We start from the raw sequence: 23030 nt of genomic DNA on the forward strand, positions 1-23030 counted from the left end.
GTTCAGTTATTTGTATTCTCAAATGCATATTGTGTCTCGTTTATATATGAACAAAATTTGTAAATCTTCTCATGAGGACTTTCATATTCTAAACACGTGTAGTGCTTGGTTTAGCTCCAACTAGCTATATATATCCATTACTTGGCGTTTTAATATTTTGGCAGAGCAACTCGGTGTAATTTGGCGCAAGTGCACAGATAGTCATTTTGAAAGTAGTGTCTGAAGTTACAAATTTTATTCAAAGATGGATAAGGATTGCACCATGCATGAATTCACATGTATTTATGTATGGTATCCACAAAAGGAGTATTAAAATACATAAAAAAAAATAGGTTCGAAATGGTACATTTTTAAGTTTAAAACTTCTGATGTGGATGTTCATATTCTAAGCACGTGTAGTTAGAATATGAGAACATATGAGAATTGCATTCATCATCCAACAAAACTGAAAAAGGGATTACATACAATTACAGCATGGGTTAAGAGATAACAGCAAAATAAAATTGACAGCTTTATTGTAACTTAATCTAGAGTTTCATCCTTCTTGGCTGATTTTGTTCCGAAAGCGATGAAATTAACACTGATGTCATCAGACAAGGACCAGCGACCCGTCAAAGGGTTGTATACAAATCCAGCCATCTCTTGCACCTGTAAAGTGCAGAAAGATTACCATTTCAAATGGGCACAAACAGATAGATATTGACTTGATTATGATATAGCTGAAAAACAGAGATGCATGTAAATCCACTTGCCGATATAGAAGCGCGCTGAAGAATGAGTACTAGTTCTTCTGGGGTTAGAAAGCTTGACCATTGATGTGTACCTTTTGGAAGCTGTAAAATCCAGTTATAACGTTAGAACATGTTTAGATAATCCCGGCAATTTGCACATTGTACAACCATTAGCTTCTTCTCGACTCTCCAAAAAGAAATCCAAGAAACAGAGAGACACAAACAGACATAGGAAGCATGGCTGACAAGTACACACTATAATCAGCAGAAAATTGTCGTTTAACATGGCCACTGTCATGCACAGATAATGCTAGTAAATACTCTCTCCGTCCCATTTTATGTGACATTTTTCAGATTTCGAGATTCAAACAAGTCTAACTTTGACCGTAAATCTTTCATAGATCTTTTAAATATTTTGAATTATCAATTGTTGTGACTTATAGTACTTTTTACGTAGTTTACAAATATATAAATTTCATTTCAAAAAAATTGAAGATTTCATGCGCAAATTTTTGGTCAAACTTAAACTGTTTGACTCTCGAAAAACGAAAAGTGCCACATAAATTGGGACAGAGGGAGTATCAGCGAGATGAATCCTAGCCAATAGAGCAAAATCAGTCCCCAAACTTAATTGGAACATTTTGAAGCATAATCGACATAACATGCTTAACAGAATTGTTGCCATTTACACATGATAAATCAAGAACATTAAAATGCTCCACATAAATTGGAAATTCAATTTGAGGCAAGAGAATAATAATACTTAGAACTATCTAGAAACACCTTCCATACACCTTCCTCTATATATTCAAAGTGAACTAGCAAATCTCACATGCACAAATATCATCTAACATATACATGGGAAGTTTTGCAAGAAAATCAATTCACAAGAGTTGATATCAACCAAAAATTACCAATAGAATTTAGAGGATCTACTAAATATATTTACCCAATGTAGGAGATACTCTGCTGCAACAATTGCCGTTGCATATGCTCTCATTGAACGATTAATCGTTGATATCACGGTAGCACCACCAGGAATGGTCAACGCTGATAATGATTTGCAGAATCCAGCAGGATCTGCTACATGCTCAATCACCTACAAAACAGGCAGAATTAGATACACATACTAGAAGAGATCAGATCGGAAGCTGGGTCTTCTAAAGAGGGGAGATTAGAATAGTTTGATATTGCCCCAGTTGTTACATTTTCACTTCACCAGTCAGAATTCTTTAGATACACATACTAGAAGAGATCTGTCCCTGTGTAACAGACCCGTGAGAGCTCTAAAAGCCTCCAATTATTAGACTTTTTTAAAAGATGGTCAGGTAAGCTTGCGCGGACCTCGACTATTCTAACGGGTACCTGCTACCTTTTACAAAGGGACCTTGATTATTCCAACAAGTACCTGCTACCTTTCACCAACACATGAACAACAGGTAACTCTGCCCACAAAGGCTTCAGCAAATAGAAAGAGATCACCTAGCATTATTGTCTTCGTTAGGATTTGACTCCTACTCTCCAAGGTTTTCACCCACTCCATTGACCTCTAGGCCACACCCTTGGGTGCCTGTTATTAGACTTGAGCAAGGCTATAAAAGCATAGAACTGTTTAAAGGACCAAGCCTTTTACACAATGTACTATGTTAACTTCAAATAAATAGTGAAAGTTTGCAAAGCAAAAGGTACAAATGATGGAAGTACAATTTACTAAAACAGTTAGATTGTACTGCAGATAATAACTCGTAGAACAAAGTTAGCCTATTACTTATTAAGTCATACCTCTAGCGCAATCACAGCATCGAATTGTCTCTGTTCTTCAACCAGGCTTTCTGTCGACATAACATCAAATAGGGTCATTCTTTGAAGAATAATCTTTGAGATTCAACTAAAAATGGGGTTTTAAATAAAACAAGCTGAGTCTTTTTTCTTCAATATCAACAGATGTGTCAATAGCTAAAATTGTTATACACCATAGCTGAAGTACATAGCAACATAACAAGCATCAAATCATTAATAATTCTGTGTCCTTGTGACATAGAGTAATCTCCATAAAACTACAACACTTGAGCTTGATTCATGATTTCATTTAACATTTTAAGTAGCTGGTCTGTAACTTAATTAGGCACAAGTTGTCTTGGAAAATTCAAGGCTTTTTTCTACTATAAAATGAGATGGATATGCTTTTTTTACTGGAAAGCAGACATAACTACAAAGAAAAGAGCCTTAAAAATTTAAAGCACAGACACAGAGGCAATTAAGTTCACCACAAAAAAAATCAAAGCACACATCTTTTCTTTCACCAGGAATCTCACACACTGATATTTTTGCAAGTCCAAATACAGTGCCAATCATTGAACACATGATAATTCAGCCAAGTTTTCACAGCAAGAAAATAACCAACCACGCAGTTGAGTGAAAACGGAGAAATTAGGGGTTATAACAACTACAAAGCTGAATTATCATGAAGCTGCAAATAATTAGTATGCAATCACGACCAATTACCCACCTTCCATACTCTCCATAAAGAAGGAGGAGGTTAACCAGTGATGATAATTGACTATGAACTACCCTAGGAGTCTCTGTTATGGTTCATGCAGCTAAACGGCACTAATTTCACACTATTGCAGCTTAAATTGGAACTACAACAAAAAAATTGCAAATGGAGATTGCAATAACATACAACAATTTGGTCATCCTTTACTTCAACTATTTAGGAAAGAAAGTGAGGCTTTGCTAAGATGCCAAAAATTCATTTCCAATTGATAAGTTGAGCATGATTAAACCAGTGCTTGATCATTAACATGATTCATAACAAAAACCGATGTTATGCAGACTCGTTTTCCTATTCTTTACTAAAGAAGGCACCAACATGATAAAAAAGAATAGATAATGTCCGTTCATTGTATATCGTGATAATAGAATAACAAGCACATAGAAGTCATCAATATTTGGACTTAATTATCATCAAACAAGTATGGCATGTACCAGCTGTTGTGCACCGATATTCAATTGAAGAAGTCTGTGGATCCAAATCCTGAAAGAAATATCAGCATTCAGAAGCATCCACTATATAGCATGTATACGGGTTTTACTGTCACAATTCAAAAACTATATGTTTAAGATAGCACTATAGCTTAACAAACAGCAAACCTATTGCTGAGATATGTGCTAATCTTACCATTGTATATAATGGAAGTAAATTAGTTCTAAGAAATTGCTTCAACTATTTCATCAACAACATTATTTTAGAGAATATGTTCTAATTTTTAGTTTCTAGAACTTCGGTTGTTGCATATAGACCCGCAGTAGTCATTGAAAATTTTGACACGGGCTCAAGAGTTTTGCTTTGGCCGTTGGAAGGACAAGCACATATTATATATATGAGGATATGCGAATATCTTTTTGAATAAAAAAAATACGCAAGTCAATCATATTGGTTTAATACATATATCAAGAGTTAATATCCTACACATATTATATTGAATACCAAGACGACATAGCCACATGGACTAAAATTTGGTATTTTTGCACCTTAAATGCAATCTTTTGAACATGATCTAACTTTTACATCCTTTTGGTATTAGCATATCAACCTTGGGAACGCCTTGGTGCAAATTTTGTCGGTGAAGCTCCAGAACATCACAGCATACATGAGTGCAGGGAAACAAGAATTTAAAGGAATTATCTGGCTTGTTCCCAGTTTATGCAAAAAGGAAAACACCTACAGTGGAAGAAGCAAAAAGAGCTGTGCCGTTTTCTTTAAAATATAATAGGATCTATACATAACGTCTAGTTCTAACTTTAATAAATAGGTAACTTGCCAACCCATGGACCTTCTAATGTGTAGTAATGTACTTTATCTGCTGGTGAAACTTACAACAGTATTTCTATCCTCAAAGCACAAGACACTGGTCCTAATTAACCCCAATCTATTGATTCATCTTCACCCAATAATGCCTAAGCTTTAACCATTTCTTTAATTTTCAGATTGCCTAGAAGGATCAAAAGAAAGATCTTGTTTCTTCAACAGTTTTTTTATCTCTAGTGGACCTCTAAGTAGGATTTGAACCAAGATGAATAAACATCGTATGAAATTTTCTTGCACTTGTTGTCAGTATTGAGTACCTCTAATTTGGCAAAGAACATTCAAGTGATCAGCTCAAAACTCTTCTAAATTTTAAACCTATCTTCCATCCCAAGCATTGTGACCTTCAAATGAACTATAATTTGACGGAGCGAAATAGTAATTGTCCCTCAAGGTAAGGAAACAATAAACTCAGAATCATTATAAGACTTGTAAATTTTGATGCCAATACTCATGATATCTCAGGTATGGGAAGAACCTTAAACTGTACATTCATCAGACAAGCAAAAAAATGGCAGTTTAATGGTGCATCATGGAAACATTTAAGTAAAACATACCGCATGAAGGCGAGCAATCTTAATATTTTTGTCTACAGCATCAACTCCCGTGACCGTAGCTCCCATTCGAGCCAAAGGCTGAATTAAGAGTAAAAATGAGTTGTGTGTGTATATTTTGCAGCATGCTTAATATAAACATTCACTTCATTGAGTGACAGAGCCATTGTCTAAGTCTCAACTAAGCTAACAATAGTACTTATAAAAATACTAGGCTAATAATGGTAATCACAGGAGAAAAATAATCTGCATATGCAAAGGACAAAGGTAAAAGTGAACTCCAATAGAGTATTAAGCTTGATAAATGTATACCTCAGATAAAATTCCGCCTCCACAACCAACATCAACAAACTTCAGTCCTTCAAAAGGTCTAGTGCAATTTGGATCCTTTCTGATACAATGAAAAAGTTTTAGCCTCCAAAGATACAAGAAGAGTGAAAAAAAAAGGCGGAGCTATTAGGGCAATTTGGATCCTTTCTCAGCTATACTCTCCTTTTGCTTATCCATTACCTTCTCTATCCAATAGTGCTATTTCTAAGCTCCTATTAGTATTACATTTCCTTTCCCCTTTTTTCCCCATACGGTACTACTAATTCCTTTCCTTACAACCCCTTCTAATCTCAGACCAGCAAAGACCATAAGAATATCCATTGAAATCATGAAATCCCTCCATTCACATAAGAGCAAAGATAATTATAGTTTGCGAAAAGAAGAATATGAACAACAAATCTAGCTAAATCCTTCTCTAACACAAGCTACATATTCCCTCCAACTTCAACATTATTATACACGTATCAAGTATTGGTCCTAAAAATATAGAACACCAACAAGTACTAATGGAAATATGAGAAAACTCTTTGTATGCAATCTAATCTTTTCAGACATTATATCCTCAGTATTCTTCAACTGGTGAGAACTACCTGAAATGCCGACAAAGAGTAGACCTAATAAAAGCAAGTCTTGTAGGGTTCATTAGATGTAATGGCTTAAAGGGTCCTTCTGCATCCCACCTGATTTAACACAGGCGCACAATTGAATTCAGTATATCAAAGTAGAAAGCAAATCGAATGAAAAAGATTCAAAATTGCAATTCCAAACTCCCCCTCTGTCATTATTTATGGGACATTTTTCCTTACAGACTCAATATGACTAATTTCAAAGCTAAATTGGATTCGGTCACTCAATGTTTTAAAATTAACTTTAGATATTCAAAAATTACACTAGTTCATCTCATGTCAATACAATGAAAAAACTACATTTATATATATATATATATATATATCTATTGGTAGCTACGCCTCAATTTCAAACTAGTTCAGGTCGATTATATGAATCCTCAATATCCATTTCAACTCCATTTGAGCCCATTCATTCCAATACAAAAAAAAATTGCGGAATCTTTGAAATTTAAATACCAGGTTTCGGCAATGATGGAGAATTTGGCAAGTTCGAATTCATTGAGAGAACTTGAAGTAGTAGTAGAAGTATTAGGGGATGGAGGTGGTGGAGGAGGATTTATCGGAGTTGGCTGAGAAGCTTCGGAATAAGATCGCCATGTTACATGATTTTGTGAGGTGGAGAAAATGGAAATCGGTTCTCTGAGTTTATCAAAACGGACGTCACTGAGTTCAGAGACTCTTGAGAGAGATCTCAGTCGGTTCAGAACGAGCTTCGAAGCCATGCCTGAAGAACTCTTAAGAAAATGGTGAAACGTGGAAGCTTTAAGAGACAACAGTTTTGTGCTTTAACTGCTTATGAAAGTTATGTGTTGCACTGTTAGATGGGCACGTCATAGAATTGGGCCTGGGTTGGGTCATTGGCCCAAGCGGATGTTTTAAGGAGGAAAAATTACTTAAATATACACAATTTATCGTACATACTCTCAAAAATTCTCTATCATTTGAAAAAGTTACAAAAACCTCTACTCTCTCATATTCTCGGATATATTACTTTACATGAATGTATCGGTTGAATACATTATTTTACGTGATGTATCAGGACATATGTAATGTATCGGGATGTTGAGTGATATACATGAAATCGAGAGGCGATGTATAGGGGCATTGAGGGATGTATTCAAAATCGGAACACGATGTATCGAGACGTTTTGGATGTATCCAGATTCTACCAAATTTAAGAGATTTTTGTAATTTAGAAAAGAGTAGCAATAAGATAGGAATTTATGCAAAATTCTCCAAGTACTCCATAGTTGAGTTCGAATGTAATGTTGCGTGTTAAATTTGCAAGAAATTTCACCACTTCTCTCAATTTCTTATGTAGTATTTTGATTTGGTGTATTAAAAATAATATACATTGCATAATTTCCAAAAGAAACTATTTGTTTACAAAATTAATCTCTTGCATTGCATATACCATGACTTTTCATGTATTAGTCACACTTTATTTAGTGTTATAGTATGTATAATTAATGCATAAAAATTAACGGTATTAATAATGCAAAAGTTTTTAATGTATGCATTAGCATGATTAAGATAGTTTTCCTCGAAACATTTTTCAATGTAAGCATAACTAATACATCATATTTGACACTATTCTTATACACCCATCAATCGACCCATTAAGTTTCACGTTTTTGGAACACTTGCTTCACCAAAAGATTAAATGGCACAAACTTTACAAATTGATAGGATTTGCATCCACTCATTACAAACGAAAGCAAATTAGTAGGAATTACCAGTAATCTGGCCACAGGCACAGAGACATATGACAATCCAATTGTAAAATAGACAACGTAACAGTATCACTTAGCTGATGGTGGAAAAAAAATATATAGACTATTTTAACTAAGAAAATAGAAAAAAGAAAAAAACCAAAATTCGACGTATCAAAGCTTCCCAATTTGGAAATTATCTAAGAGAAATGAGAAGTGTGACAATCTTACAAAGAGGAACACAAACAATACAGAGGACAATCCACCACACGACATTGTTATTGTAGACAAGTGTTTACACCTTAATCAAAACAAAGGAGGTGAGGATCCTCACAAGCTGCGGGCAAGTCAGGAAGTTGTCCAATTAATGACACTGCAGCTAATTGGCTGTGTAAGTACTAGCTCTTCTGCCTCCTGATGTGTATGCTCTTGGTCAGTGTGACAAAAGGTCGAATCGATTGTAATACTGAACGTTAGGTTTCAGAGTTTTAAGAAAACATCCGAAGGAAGTTGTTGGCATATGCCATTGGCTTGACATCGGGATGTGGCTGCATACAAGGCAAAGCAATGAAGATGAAAAGAGTTAATCCACCGCGTTAAAGGAGATGAGACTAAAAGTGTTGATATGAAGGAAGAAAAGGACATTTCAAGATAAAAGCCACTAACCACTGCTGAAAATGTCACAATATTTGGCTTCATATCGGGAGCCTCAAACCGTATAAAAGCACCCTTGTTACCCATCTGCAACATGCAAAGTGCATTTGAGGATATTGAATAAATCATTTCTATTCACATCAAAGAAACTTCATATAGGATATGACACTACGTGTATTAGTTATACAAAGAAATTATTACAAGATCCTTCTCTACTATAGGAATACAAATGTATAGATAACACAGTTCCAGTAACTAAAAATTGACCTGTCAGATTTAATAACCACGTAAATTGTCACAGAAAAGTAGCAGATATTATGAATATATCTGTACATATTGCAATCAGTTTATGTACTAAAAATATATTAGACGCTAAGCATAAAACATGCAATGGAACTGGACACCATGCCATCAATGCAAATATGTCCCCAATGCCATCTAACGAAGTTGTTGATAAAGCCAACATCTAATAGATTCCAAACCTACCTTGAAGCAAAACGTCATTGTTTCCCATCATTTTAAAATCCTAAATGAAGTAATGAATTACTAGCTGTTTCAAATGCTAAGGCACTATCTCTTTGGACTTTCTTCAGGCATAACTTCAATGCTAAACTTGACCGACAAACAGTGTTATTAAAAGCAGAAAAGCTCTCAGATCCGTTGGGACTTTAAGCGCAAATTAAGCATGAACTTTAATGAAAAAAGGCACAAAGGGAGAAAAAATAAATATATATATATATATATATATTGTCCAAGACTAGTAGTTATAGCATGAATGACAAATATATGAACAAAAAAATTGTGAAATTGTTTAGTTCTCCCCTTTAGAAGAGGCTCATTGGCAAGGAAAAGTATGTCTTAGAACCTTGATGACGACACTGAGGCGAGGCGAATCGCTCAACACGTATTGAGCCTCGCTTCAGCGCACCTTTAACAACACTGGCAACAAATCACAGATATACAAGATATACACACACCAGAAACCCCGCAGTGATTTTGATGAAGTGTAACATTTCAACCTAAAGGAAACTTTTGAGGTGAGGGTGTTGTTTGTACTTACAATTTGTGATTTTAATTGGACAAAGTAGCATGAGCTCAAATAAACTCTTGAGAGGGGAATACAAAGAGACAAATTACCTGGTCACAGTAATTTGGAGCGGAAAACACTGTTATGAGTTTGCCATCATGTTCAATCTCATAACCTTCATCCTTCACTTCATGAGATCGGACCACTAAATCTGCAAGCATCCACACATGTTAACATCAAATATATGTGCTAAAATCCATCAAGTGAACAGAAATAGACAGTGAAATGTCAATTCTCTATATGGTCAAACAACAGAATAGGGGAGAAAGGAAAAGATTAGTACCTAGATTATTTTCCTGCAAGAATCTTTTAGTTACGTCTCCCCCGAAAGAAAGACCAACACCTCGTTTACTAGGTCCTCTACCAGGCTGAGGTTGTGGATCACTCCACAACAATTCACACATTAACCCTGAAAAAGATCAAATGAAGCCCCAATTATAACCTAAGGTCCTAAACAACTTGGTCATGTTTACTATGTATGACCAAGGTTAAAAAAATAAGCAACATATGTTTAACAAGTCAGCAAACTGATGATTACTTATCAAAGAAGTCAATAAATTAATATTAACTAAAACAGATGAAGCAGAACTGCCGAAAGCTCCATTTTAATTGGCCCACAAAAGCATCGATAAAGACCAGAATAGTTGCCTTTATTTCAAAATAATAGTCGTGTCTGGACTCAAAAGTATTTATTAGCATATACCAAGAAAGTGGCTTGCAGCTTGCAGGAACAATGTGTCAAATGATGATAACTACCAAGCAAATGAGAATGGGTAGTTTTGATACACAAACTTAGTAGCATGAATAGTTTTTCCGAGCTTTTTTTGAAAAGTTTGTCAGATGATTAATGGAGCATTAAGGAGATTAGAGCAGAGTAATTAGTAAATGTGCTAAACAATAGCATATTGAAAGAACATTATACATGTATACTTCTCTACTTGCATCAGAACTTACCCTCCTCCGGGGGCTCACAAAACCGATCAATTGCTCTAATATCAGAGAGCCTCACGCCATCAACACTAAAAAGACCTCCATGTACTACAAAGACTTTCTCATTTATGACATGGGCCAAAGGTAAGCAACAGAACACTTCTGCAAAGAGTTCCACAAATATTTCACTTAACTTGGATCTGACCTCGCCCTCAAACCCATATATTTTGTTCATGCTCTTGCTTTCGTGATTTCCTCTCGCAAGGTGTATAGCTGAAAAATTGAAGTTGTTAGCAAGATACAATTGACCCATCTGAACAACATTTACACACCGACTGAATGATTAGAATAAAAAAAAAACATGTTACTTCTTAGGTCGTGCTAGTATAGAAATGGTGACAAAAATCAAATCTTTGAAATCAAAATCTTAGCTTTGATTAGAGCTTGATGTATTGCAATATCAGAACCTCAAATAAAAGCATTAACATAGCACTTAGATCTAAATGGGACCCAAAAGGGACATTCACTGTTAGGTCTAATTGATGTACAAATAAAAAAGAATAGAAATAGAAAATGAGTAAAAGTTAAAAAGAAAAATGACTCAAACAGCTTACATCTAAAAGGGACCCCAAAAGGGACACTCATTTTCTTGTTAGGTCTAATTGATGTACAAATAAAAAAGAGATAGAAAAGAAAATGAGTAAAGGAAAATGAAAATTGACTCAAACAGCTCACATCTAAAAGGGACCCAAAACGAACATTCACTTACTTGTTAAGTATAATTGATGTACGAATAAAAAAAAGAGATAGAAATAGAAAAAGAGTAAAGGCAAATGAAAAATGACTCAAACAGATCACTAAGGTAAAAAATAGGGGACTGGAAAACTTGCATCCAGAAAACCTTCAAGTTCCACCCACTCAATACTAGATAGGAGTAATAATATAATAGAACACAAGCTTACAACATTGAAGATGAATAAGAGCAGGCAATCTACCTGATGGACACATGCACTTGAAGGCGAATAATGTCAATATGACCTCTAGAGAGAATGACCCTCTATCAACAAAATCACCATTGAACAGATATGGATTGTCTTCTGATGGAAGCCCATTGAGCTCGAAAATATTTAGGAGGTCATAAAACTGTAGCAACATTAGAAAATGACGAAAGTTCAGCCAGTAGAGACTTTTTGCTGGCAACAAGAAGTCATTCAGCCAAGCACAGAAATAGAACACCCAGCAAATTGTATTATCACTAATTCACTATATATTAACAGCAGGAAAGAATAAAGGACTAAATGATATATCTTGCAGCACATATCTAAAGGCAAACAAGTGTTCTTTAGGATCTGTTCCTTAATTGAATCAGAAGAACCAACTACTTTACCTAATCTTACTGTTTATTATTTTTCTGGTCAATTGTATTCCAATTAGCTTGACAATGACAGAAGCAAGCCAAAATTTCATTCACAAGACCAACTTGGGTGCCTGTAAAAGGGGTTTCCCAAGCCTCTGCTCAAGTTGATCATATTAACAACCGCTGGCAACTCCGATAAAGGAAGTAAGGGATAGCAAGAGATGGAGGTTGAGGGCGAATCATGAGGAAAAGATACACTTTGGGTAGAGGTTTTTGGTATAAAGATTGGGGAAGAGCCTAAAACAACCGGAGGTTGGATTAGTCTGGAAGTGGGTCAATCCACATGGTTGTCAACAGTTCAAGGTAGAGGGGTTTCTTAAATTCCTCTCAAAAGGGGGGGGCGCGAGCCGTCAGACCAAGCAAAGATGGTGTTTCAAAAGGATGGAGTAACTCACTGGTCAGGGAGGCACTCAGGGTTGGTGTTGGATATAACCTGGATTAGACTGGTTGGCTTGCCAGTTCAGTTCTGAGCCAGAGCTTCCAGGGATTTTTGGAGACAGGCCAGTGTTGATCAAAGTTGAAGAAAACACAATATCGAAGCTGGATAGGAGGTTCATGATACTGAGTGGAACTTAATACAGGCTCCTTCACAGCTTCTACCACAATAAAGTTCAAGAGCTTTCATTTTATACCATTCCTCTTGAGTGGAAAGAGAAGTGCATTCCAAATATGAAGGTCCTAGTCTGGTTAAAGGGAAGGTGAAGATGCTTCCTCAAGTGGGGAGAAAAAGCTGAGGGTGGGCCAATTGAGTGTGTCATCAGAGAAATCCAAACTCAGATTTCAGTGAGGAAGGGGACTGGGATGTTTCACAAGTGGGACAAGAAGTACAAGTGGAAGGGCCTGCGGTTCAGATATGTATGATAGGCCTTACGAACTACTCCATCCGTTTCACAAAGAGTGACCTGGTTTGACTTGGCACGAAGCTTTAGAAAATAAAAAAGACTTTTGAATCTTGTGGTCCTAAATTAAAGTTATGTCAAAGGTACTAAATTGCCCTTCAATCTTGTGGCTTTAAACATGTCACGTGGAAAGCTGAAATTAAAATGTTACCAAAAAAGGAAAGAGGTCATTCTTTTTTAAAGAGACTAAAAAGGAAAGGAGGTCATTCTTTTTTAAACAGAGGGAGTACATGGCATATCAGTAGTATTTCAGCTCAAAAGGAACTCTATTCTTTAATTAGGGAGGGCGCAAAAAGGAGAAATATGACAAAGGGAAAATGCCCATGATCTTTAAAAAGGTTTAAGCGCCTTCAAATTGCTTACAGGTTGGAGCCACCTGAGAGATACGCACATCCCTTTTTTCTGACAAAAGGAATCCACCCTTATGTTTCTCCAAATAGATCGGTGAACCAAGCAGCAAATTTTGAAAGAACAAGAATTTTATGTTTTAGCTATTCTTGCATGTAGGAGCACCACTAGCAAGCACCAGAAAATGCATGTACCTTGGTCAATACCATATACTGACAAAATCTTGTGCTACAGGGGTAAAATGAAACTGGAAGGGAACAAAAAGGACAAGCAAATGATAAAGGTAACAGCTACAAGCTATAAAAAGGCATCCGTCATCAGGATATTCATTACCTGACCATGTACATCACCACATACAGTGAAGTGCTTCCCTGCGGGAACAACAATGTCAACAAGGGAGGGCAATGCTCGCAACATTTCTCTTGTTTGCAGAACTATTTGGTAGGCATACCTGTCAAAAAATAGCAAATATTGAAAGATGAAGAGTGTTTCAAAAATAAAGAGAAGATTACAACCATGAAAATGAAACATACCTCTTGTGTAAATTCTTCTGGTTTTTGAAGTCATCCAACATCTTCTTCACAAAATCTAATGTTACGACATCTCCCTCTATTCTTGCACCAGCATATTGAGGCTCTACCTCTACAATTTAAAGAACCAAACTGGCATGTAAATTCAGGTGAAACAAAGGCAGCAGATATCTCATTGACTGGATTAGATGAAGTAGAGATAGTATTAATAAAGCTTAAACCACTGACAAATGCAAGTTCCCCAGCACAGACTCGACACCAAGAGGTGGTCTTACAATGTAGAGACACAAATTGTGGGGTAAAAAAAAGTGTCACGCAACCTCTAAGATTTCTCAATATCATATGTAAAACAGAACTGACACATAAAAGCAAGGAAGAATCAGAATAACGAAGCATCAAAACGTGCACACAGCCACATGCCCAATCCTCCTAAAAGAATCTTTACATTTACAGGTAAGAAAGGCAAAATAGGACCAGCAAACTGGCGATTACTATGCACATAAAGCTAACACAGCAAGGGATAGTTTGAAATTGGAATTTATAGTAATTACAACGTAATAGATTTTGGTGAGTGTATAATTACAGAATAAGCTCCTAATTAAATCCCTAATTAATGCCAATCATATAACATAGACGGATTAAGGAAATTTAACCTTTGCATAAACTCCAGTATTAGATTAGACAATGTTTGGTTGCTACTTTTGTTTTTCTCATAAATAATATTTGCATTAGTTATGCGAGAATCTATAAATTATTTTATACAGGATATTATGTAGTATAAGAATGTGGGTATTAGTATCCCATGGACTAAAAACATTAAAATGACATCATAATAATAAAAAAAACTCTTTTTTTGTTTTAAGAAGTAATAACATATTTCATGATATACATTTTACACAAATTGGCAAAATATCAAACTAAACATTCAACAAGAAATAATTCTTGCATTACTAATCTCTCTGTTACTTAATCCCTACATTACTAACCCCTGAATTATTCGTCTCAAACCAAACAACCCCAAAAAGCACAAGGCAACGGATAAATGTCTTCAGCAAGGGACAGCTAAGAACTCTAAGCCTGAAGTTCAAAAGGAGACCCACATAGCAAAAAGTTGCTATTTTACTTACCACAGAGAATCTTCCCCATAAAATACAATAACAGATGTGCCCAAGAATTTAAATGTATCACGGAAATAATGGGGCAAGAATCTGTAAGTCGCTCTGAATAAAGATACAGTACTAACTTATTAGAAACTTTAATGGCTAGAAAGTAAAGGGTGATGTCGTACTCCAGGCAATACACTTAAACCAGTGATCGATAGAAGAGATCTATTTTCGGAAGAGTTCACACCATACTCATATGATCCTGAGAGAATGCCAAAAGAAGCAAATAACTACTAACACAGAAAATAGAGGGAGGAAAATGGTTTTAGTTGGAACACCATGCTTCTGGTAATTTCATACATAGAAAATATCAATTGAACAGGAACAATTTTCAATCAAGTGCAACGCAATGGAATGTAAATAAAATATGAGCATTTGGTCCAGTTTGCAACTAGTCCTTATTCAACTATTCTGATTATGATGGATATCCTTTTTGGGAACTACCACTAACTTGGGTTATTTACTAGTTCAACTTTTTTTCTTATAAAGGCTCAAACCTAATTCAAGTGTTCGACTCTTGGTAAAGAAACCATCACTGCAACGTCCCCACAGAAATGTTATCAAGACCATCAATAAGACTGCCGAAGCTGCTGCTGCCACCATTGTGGCTGCCTTAGTCCCCATATATACCACCAGAACTCCCATTAGTGCTGCTGCCGCTGATACAGCAGTTGTTTTGGTGGAAACATATGATGAGCCAGGGCCTGACCCTATAAGGATGAAATAGGTAAATTTTACTATTAATTACTTTTATAAGAATGAAAATTATATGGACTAACATGAATGGTTGAAAGTTGACTAAGCTTAGAGATTCTTATTTTGTATTGTTATTTGAAATGAAGGCTTATTGTTGAATAATCTAAAGGACAAGCCCATGCTCAATTCAGGGGGTCATTTGACTAAAAATCTACTGTAGTAGTTGCCAAAATTTGAGTTAGAGGGTGCAGCGTTTCCTGAGAGGGACAAGAAGTGTGAGTAATGGCTAAATTTGAACTAAGTAAAGGGAAGTACTTCGTGAGCAACATCTTGTAATGTTTTTATTCTCTTGCACATAGTACACAAACAACATATCATCTTCGCAACCAAACGATAATGTAGAAAAGATCAAAGGGATTTATTCTTTATCTTGTTATGGTTACTTCAGAGCATTTGAAAGAGGTTGGGAAGAGAAAAGAAAAGTTCCCCATGGACAAGTCAACATTTCCTACCATCTATCCTTGGCAAAATTGATTTCTCCGCACAATCTCAAACTTTTCAACAAAAACTATCTAACCAGTACCCTATCAGACCGAGAAGTGAGAACTAAACTACTGATGCATCAGACTTCACAAGAGAGGTGCAAACCCCTACTAATAAGTAAATCTCATGGCAGTACATTCAACATTTCAAGGATATTGAGCAATTCTCATCCCTCAATTAATGAAGCAAACATGTATGGCAACAAGCAGCAGTAAATTAAGAAAGGAGAGGGAATGAAGCATTTTTCCATTATGGTAACCATGTCCAGCACCTTGTGAAATGCTATGGCCTATGACATGTAATGCAATAACTTTATCCAGCAACTATAGCCACAGATGAAACAAGAAAACGTCGTGCAAAGCCATGCTTCGCAAAGAAATTTACTGTGACACTTAGGTATCTTCCGTGAGCATAATATAAGGAAGAAATATCAGCTTGGAGCTATCTTACCAACGGAATGATAATCAATAGAGTCAGCTACTGAACGTCTCTGAGATTCTGGGACAGAAATAGCTTCTTCAAATTTCAGCTTCATGACAGCTTTCTCACATTCCTTCAATTTTTTGGTAGCATCTGGGTCGTTTGGACATAACTTCTTGACCTGATTGAGACAATAAAGGAACACATCCCAAAAATTATCAGATTGGTAAACCATTCCGGCTTCTAGTGTACTCTGATTAGAGAAGATAGGTCACATCTACTGCAGAAAACTATAAAGCAGACTTCAAAAGATACATGCAAACAGCATATTCAGAGCCTATAATGCAGAGGAGACACCGAAGAAAACCAGTTGGGAAACAAGACCATATAGTTAAGTTCTCCAAATATTTGTCCACTTTAATGGCCCATACAGAAAGAAAAAAAACTTTCAAGAATCACTATTGAGACAAAATAATAAATTGATGCCCAGTAAAAAAGATTACTTGATATCTCTCTTCCATTGTTGAACCACTAAATTGTTTATGAGTGTGTGTACTGGCTTAGATATCAAGTATCATTTGGACACGTTTTCAAGTGCATCATAGAGAAGAATCTTCCTATGTGGTGGCTGAGCTAAAGATCCAAAATTCAGTGTTGTGATACACTGCGAATTAACCCAATGATCAGTTTACATGCAATGAAACAAATTGTATATTCAGCTTTATGTTATTTGCACCCTGAGAAAAATTTAAATATCAACTTTAGTATTCACCTTCGCCATATTATATTATTTGCACTATGATTTTTTTAATTATCATATGTTTGTCTTAATATTCTTCCCAAAATTTTGCCTTATAATTCCGACTTGCTGATCCAATAGCTAGAGAAACAGAAGCAACATTTCTCAATACTTCTCCATTTTGCAACCAACTTCCTTCTTGTTTATAAATAAGTAGCATCTCATAACTATGCAACAAAAGGACACGCCAAACCTGCACCAACTTACTGTTAATGACTTTAAAACTTATTGCAATTTGGGATAAAATCTGACTTTTTTTTCCTGCTGTGTTGATTTCAACCAACATATCATTGCACTTGATTTTGATGTCAAATCTTGTTAGTATCTCCAGATAACCTACCTAGTACATCTGGAATTTGCTAGAATATAGAATTGACAAGGAACCTTAAAGGTCAAAAATAACATAGTACACATACAATGTCACTGGTATGTCATCATTTTCTCTAATAAATGTGTTTGCTAGTTACATAAGCAATGTTTTTTCCTCAACATATTCTTTTGTACCTTACCTAAAGCTTATAAGAAAAAAATTGCAGCTGATATGAGTGAAGAAGCTATGAAAAACAATACCAACCTGTTGAAAATCCTTGAGTGCGTCTTTGAACTTCCCCATTGCCAAATATGCAGCTCCTCGCCTATAATAACCCTGCAACCTCAGCAATTAATCACACATCAAGAGAAACAAAGAAAGCACAATTATTTTCACAATTCAATTACTTACCTTTGAATATCTAGGGTCAATTTCAATAGCTCTAGTTCCATCCTGTATTGCGCTGCCATATTCCTCCAATTTGGTGTGAGCAAAGGCACGGTTAGCATAGTACACCGCACTCTCACCGTTCAACTCAATTGCTTGTGTGTACAGATCAATAGCTTGCGAATACTTATGCCCTGAAAACACATTGAAATCGGAAACAGATGAATCTACATAATACGAGGTCAAGTTTGTGTATATTTAATTACCTTTGAATGCTTCATTTGCGAGTTGCTTGAGTTCTTCAGCTCGGGAGGTGTTTGAGTTCTCAGTTTCCATACCGGGCATAACAATGGCGACTGGAGGCTGGCTGGGTAGGTGTTGCGTGCGGAATCACAATACTAGAATTTTCATGAACACTCTTTTTATGGCGCTTTGGGGGTTTGTCAAAGAAGACTGGGACTTTGCTAAAGTGCTTTCAAGCCCTAGATAGTTCCGGTTCTCCTTACAGTCCTATTCATGGTAATTTTCTACAGGCTGATTAACCACAAGTTATTTTGAGGTTAATTATTTCGAATTAAGTTATGTTATTATATTTATGATATAAATAATTTACGATTTCTAATACCTCTAGCTAAATGTGAAATAATTTATTTTATCATTGAAATTATTATATTTTATACCTTACATCAAACGACTCTTAAATAATCTATTACTTATCGATTCATCTCAATATTTTACCTTTTTTTGGATTAGAGTTTTAAAAATATTAAAAAATTATTTTTATTTTTTACTCTGAAATATGATTAGAAATTTAAAAATAATTTTAATTTATATTTATGATCAAACATAATTTTAGTTTTTAAATATTAATTCTTACTTTGAAAATGCAACAAAAAAAAAAATTTGGGATATTCATATCCAAGCTCTTAGAATAATAAGATTGCAAGTTTTTAAATAAATAACTAAGAAACACTTTTATTTCAAATTTTATAATTTCTTGAGATATTAAAATAATAACATTACGGAATATTAAACAAGTAACTAGAGTTATAAAGATGTTTTGAGATGCAACAATCCAATGGCAAATAATTGTTAGTGATGAAGTAAGGATTTTACGTGGATGGCAAATAACTATTAGTATCAAAAATATTACTTAAAAAATATCTCTATATATAGTTTTTTTATTATAAAAAGTAAAAATTATAATTTAAAAATAAAGAATTTTACTTGCTATAATAAGTAAAAGATAATGTGACAAAAGTATATACATAATTTAAATTCAAATATAATGTGGGTAGTATAACGATTATACCATGTTAATCAATCAATAATATATATATCAACCTTCTTGTAATATAATTTTTATAATCTTGAAAATAAATTGTAAAAGTTGATCCACGATTTCCTTCCGAATCAGGTGTCTTTTCTCAAAAAGAGATGTGTCTTGCACTCTGTCCGAACGAAGGGCTTCCTCGATTTTTTATTTCATTTGAAATTGGGTCTTAATAACCGCCTCGAAAATAGCCTCGGGCAAGGGACACCCGATAGTATTTATTGTAAGGCGCCCCGCAAGCTCCCTTAGCCTCTCTCTATGCTCCTGTAACGGATGATATGGCTCTGCAATAGGAGGGACTATAGGTTCACCAGGGTTGGGAGAGTCCGGGGTCGGTTGGTTGAGACCGGCTTCGGAATTAGCAGGAACTATTTCCAACATTATAAAAATGATTTATATTGATTATGAATATAATTTTAATTTCAAATACATCATAAAAGAATTCTTGGTAAAGGGATACTAGGTAGTGATGATTTTTAGAAAAATAAATAAATTATATCCATAAGACAATGATAATCTGCTTGACTACCACCAACAAAAAGTATTAAAAATATTCACAAGCACTTATTATTATACTATAAGTTAACGGTTTGACGTGTTAGAAATGATACTCTAATAAAATTTAAGATTTTTAATCAATATGAAATAGTCAATTAATTTTTTGTATTATTATTTTCTAAATACCTTTTTAGCTCTCTTCTATCATATTGGACAATATCATTTTTACTCTCAATTTCTCCACAATTTGATTGTTTGATTTTTTTTTCCAACAAATAATTCATACATTTTTTTTAATGATATGTAATCGATTTTATAGATCGCTTTTTTATGTTAGTTGTCTCTATAAAGATATTTTAGATACAAAATGTCGTAGATTAAAAATAGTAATAACATACAAATATCTAAATAATTTAAACACTATTACACTAAACTGTTAAATCATGAATGATTTAGAAGAAGTTTTTGGTATTAACTCTAGATAAAGATATAAGATTTAAATTTTATGAGAAAATGATCTCTCATATTTGAAGGTAGATTTAAATATATTATTAAGTAATTTTATTTCATTAAATTTGCATCAAAGTAATAAAAACGACAAAAAATTACATCTCTGGATATGAGTTCGTATTAAAATCTTTTATATTACTATTACTATGATTTTAGTTCAATCTAACAACTCAATAGTTATCAAAGATTTAAAAAAAATTATAAATTTTTAAATGTATAAAAGTCTAGAATCGCTCATGAGTATATCTTAAGCTTTTGTTCCACTATAATTTATAATTTTTAAAGTTTGAAATTTAAAACGAAAAATTGACTTTTTGAATATTAAAATTGTATTTGGACATACATTTCTTTTTTTTTAAAAAAAGTTTTATGAGGAAAAATCCCCAAAATTGGCTCGAAAAAATTGAAAATATTTAAAAATTAAATTTTAAAATTTTGATCAAATGTCACAAATATATTGAAAATAAATTTCAATTTCTATGATCAAACTATCATTGTGTTTGGATGGTTCACATACATTGTATTGTTAGTTTAAATATAATATTTATTTTTATTGTATTGTATCGTTTAGATCAATCGTTGGGCAATAACGAAAAGTTTCATCGTGTCGTTATCTTATTATTCTCTTTTCATTTTGTCTATACTTATTATTAAATTATTGATACAACACAATATAATACAATATTGTGGAGAATTTTTTGTTGATAGTGGTTTAGAACCCACAACACTAGTGTGGACAGCATTTCACAACTCCTTTCTTACCACTGAGTCATCAAATCAAATTTGTTAAGGGGTTCACAAGTTAATAAATATATATATTTATTTAATTTTTCATACAAATACAGGGTCTACACCCTATGGAAAAGCTATTGGTTTCGTACGAATCAACGAACCCCCACGTAGCTCCGCCTCTACCATCCATACATTCTTCATCGAAAAATTAAGGGTAAACTACATAAATTCCACTACTTTAGATCTTAAAAACTATAAATCCAGATAGTTTTCAATATTACTTTCTATACCATTTTCGGCAATCAAATACATGTATCAAAGCCGCTAGATACATGTATGTATCAGACTTAAATGGACGAGATACATGATTTAATTGATTTGAATTACAACATATACATGTATCTATCATACTTAAAAGGATAAGATACGTGACTTAACTGATTTGAATTAAATGTTATAACTTAATTCCTTAATTAAAGGAGTAAATGATGGGAAATTAACAAACAAAACGGATTAAATTGGTATCAAGTGTTACCAATTTTAATATTAAAAAAAAATCTAAATCATAAAAATTAGTAATTCTAAAATTACAAACTCCATCTTCTTCATCAATTAGATACATAATGTATCATGTATCTAGTTATATGATCTAATATTATTTCATGTATCTTTTATATGTATAATTTGATGTATCAAGTATCGATTTCATAAATTATATCCAAAAATAAGTATCTCAAATAATACGAAAATAGTTAGATACATTGTAATAGCATAACAAATATGTATGATAATACTAAGTTACACGATAGAAGACCAAATACATATGACAAGACTCGAATACATGACAGAACAAATTGTGCCAAATACATGCGTAAAATTCCAATAATGCGTAAATCTCCGATATATTCATTAGATACATACACACTAAACAAGATATACTGATAAAACTAAATACATATAATCGTATCTCAATAATGTATCAAATACATCAATAATGTGTCAAATACATGCATAAAATCGCTTATTGAAACTATCTGATACGTTCGTGGCTGGTCAGGGCATCTCACCACGGCGGTGTTTGCTTCACCTTTTTTATTCATCGGTGTTGCTCACTGCGCCTAAATCCAACAGGAGAAGTGACATGAAGTTTCTCGGTTGATCTATAGTATATAAGGTATGCAATCGGTACCATTGTCAATGTCGAATTTGATAAATCTATTGGGCTTAAAATTGTTGCTTACAACGATACCCATTATCTGTGCGCACAAGAGGTGTCTCCCTTGCGAGAAAAAATGGTGGATTCGTGGGGGGATTGGTTTGAGAGTGAGAAAATCAAACGCTGAGAATTTGATGTGTGCGTTGACAAGCTGTAGAACATCCATTTTAATAGAGTATTTATTCTCAGTAAATTTCGATTGATCAAGGGAAGAGGAAGAGTTGGAGTTTGAGTTTTACCCTAACTCATAAAAGATATTTGTTTTTAATCAAAACACTAATTTTGGAATTTAAATGTAAAGATAATTAATCAATCCTAGTTTTAAGGGATATGAATATTGATTGTATCTTCAATAATATATGATAAAAAATATTAAAACTAGTAATATATGTAAATGTTTAAAAATAAAGTTAAAATTAGTATATATGGTAGTGATGTATGTCTAATAAGGTAGTTTGACCAAAATTTAAACTATGTATATAAACAAAGGAAAATTATGTAGAATAACAAACAGTTAGCCTATATTAGATACCATAGCTACATTTTAAGAAAATTGTAATTCGCGACTACAATTTTCTCAATTCTTGTTATTCGCTTGGTTTGTATAATTTGTATGATTTGTATAAATCCATAATTTATATAAATCGGTTCCTGATTGTATAAATCTAGAAATTTGCATATGCTTACTCTAGTTATTTGTATACGATTTATGAAAAAATCATAATAAATTACAT

The 23030-nt window shown here is 33.9% G+C and overlaps 2 protein-coding genes across 3 annotated transcripts; both read right to left on the reverse strand.

Moving 5' to 3' along the window:
- Window positions 1–330: 330 nt before the first annotated feature.
- On the reverse strand, window positions 331–6842 carry LOC125839293 (ubiquinone biosynthesis O-methyltransferase, mitochondrial). Its single transcript, XM_049518272.1, has 9 exons — window positions 6569–6842; window positions 6074–6163; window positions 5466–5544; window positions 5157–5234; window positions 3720–3768; window positions 2514–2563; window positions 1681–1830; window positions 753–833; window positions 331–648 (listed from the first exon to the last, which is right to left on the reverse strand). Exons 1-9 carry the CDS (start codon window positions 6832–6834, stop codon window positions 523–525), a joined length of 969 nt encoding a protein of 322 aa, XP_049374229.1. The 5' UTR covers window positions 6835–6842; the 3' UTR covers window positions 331–522.
- A 1135-nt stretch (window positions 6843–7977) lies between these two features.
- Window positions 7978–18519, reverse strand: LOC125839244 (serine/threonine-protein phosphatase 5). Of its 2 annotated transcripts, XM_049518215.1 has the most exons (13): window positions 18274–18519; window positions 18032–18201; window positions 17885–17956; window positions 16542–16692; window positions 15350–15562; window positions 13693–13801; window positions 13493–13610; window positions 11491–11638; window positions 10520–10768; window positions 9849–9974; window positions 9616–9716; window positions 8491–8565; window positions 7978–8372 (listed from the first exon to the last, which is right to left on the reverse strand). In XM_049518215.1, exons 1-13 carry the CDS (start codon window positions 18350–18352, stop codon window positions 8313–8315), a joined length of 1671 nt encoding a protein of 556 aa, XP_049374172.1. In that variant the 5' UTR covers window positions 18353–18519; the 3' UTR covers window positions 7978–8312. The 2 variants fall into 2 exon arrangements, with proteins under 2 accessions (XP_049374172.1, XP_049374173.1); XM_049518216.1 differs by lacking the exon at window positions 15350–15562.
- Between the last annotated feature and the right edge of the window lie 4511 nt (window positions 18520–23030).

This window comes from Solanum verrucosum, unplaced genomic scaffold (assembly GCF_900185275.1).
Source record: "Solanum verrucosum unplaced genomic scaffold, falcon-dt-bn FXZP01000170.1, whole genome shotgun sequence".
Classification (NCBI taxonomy): Eukaryota; Viridiplantae; Streptophyta; class Magnoliopsida; order Solanales; family Solanaceae; genus Solanum; species Solanum verrucosum.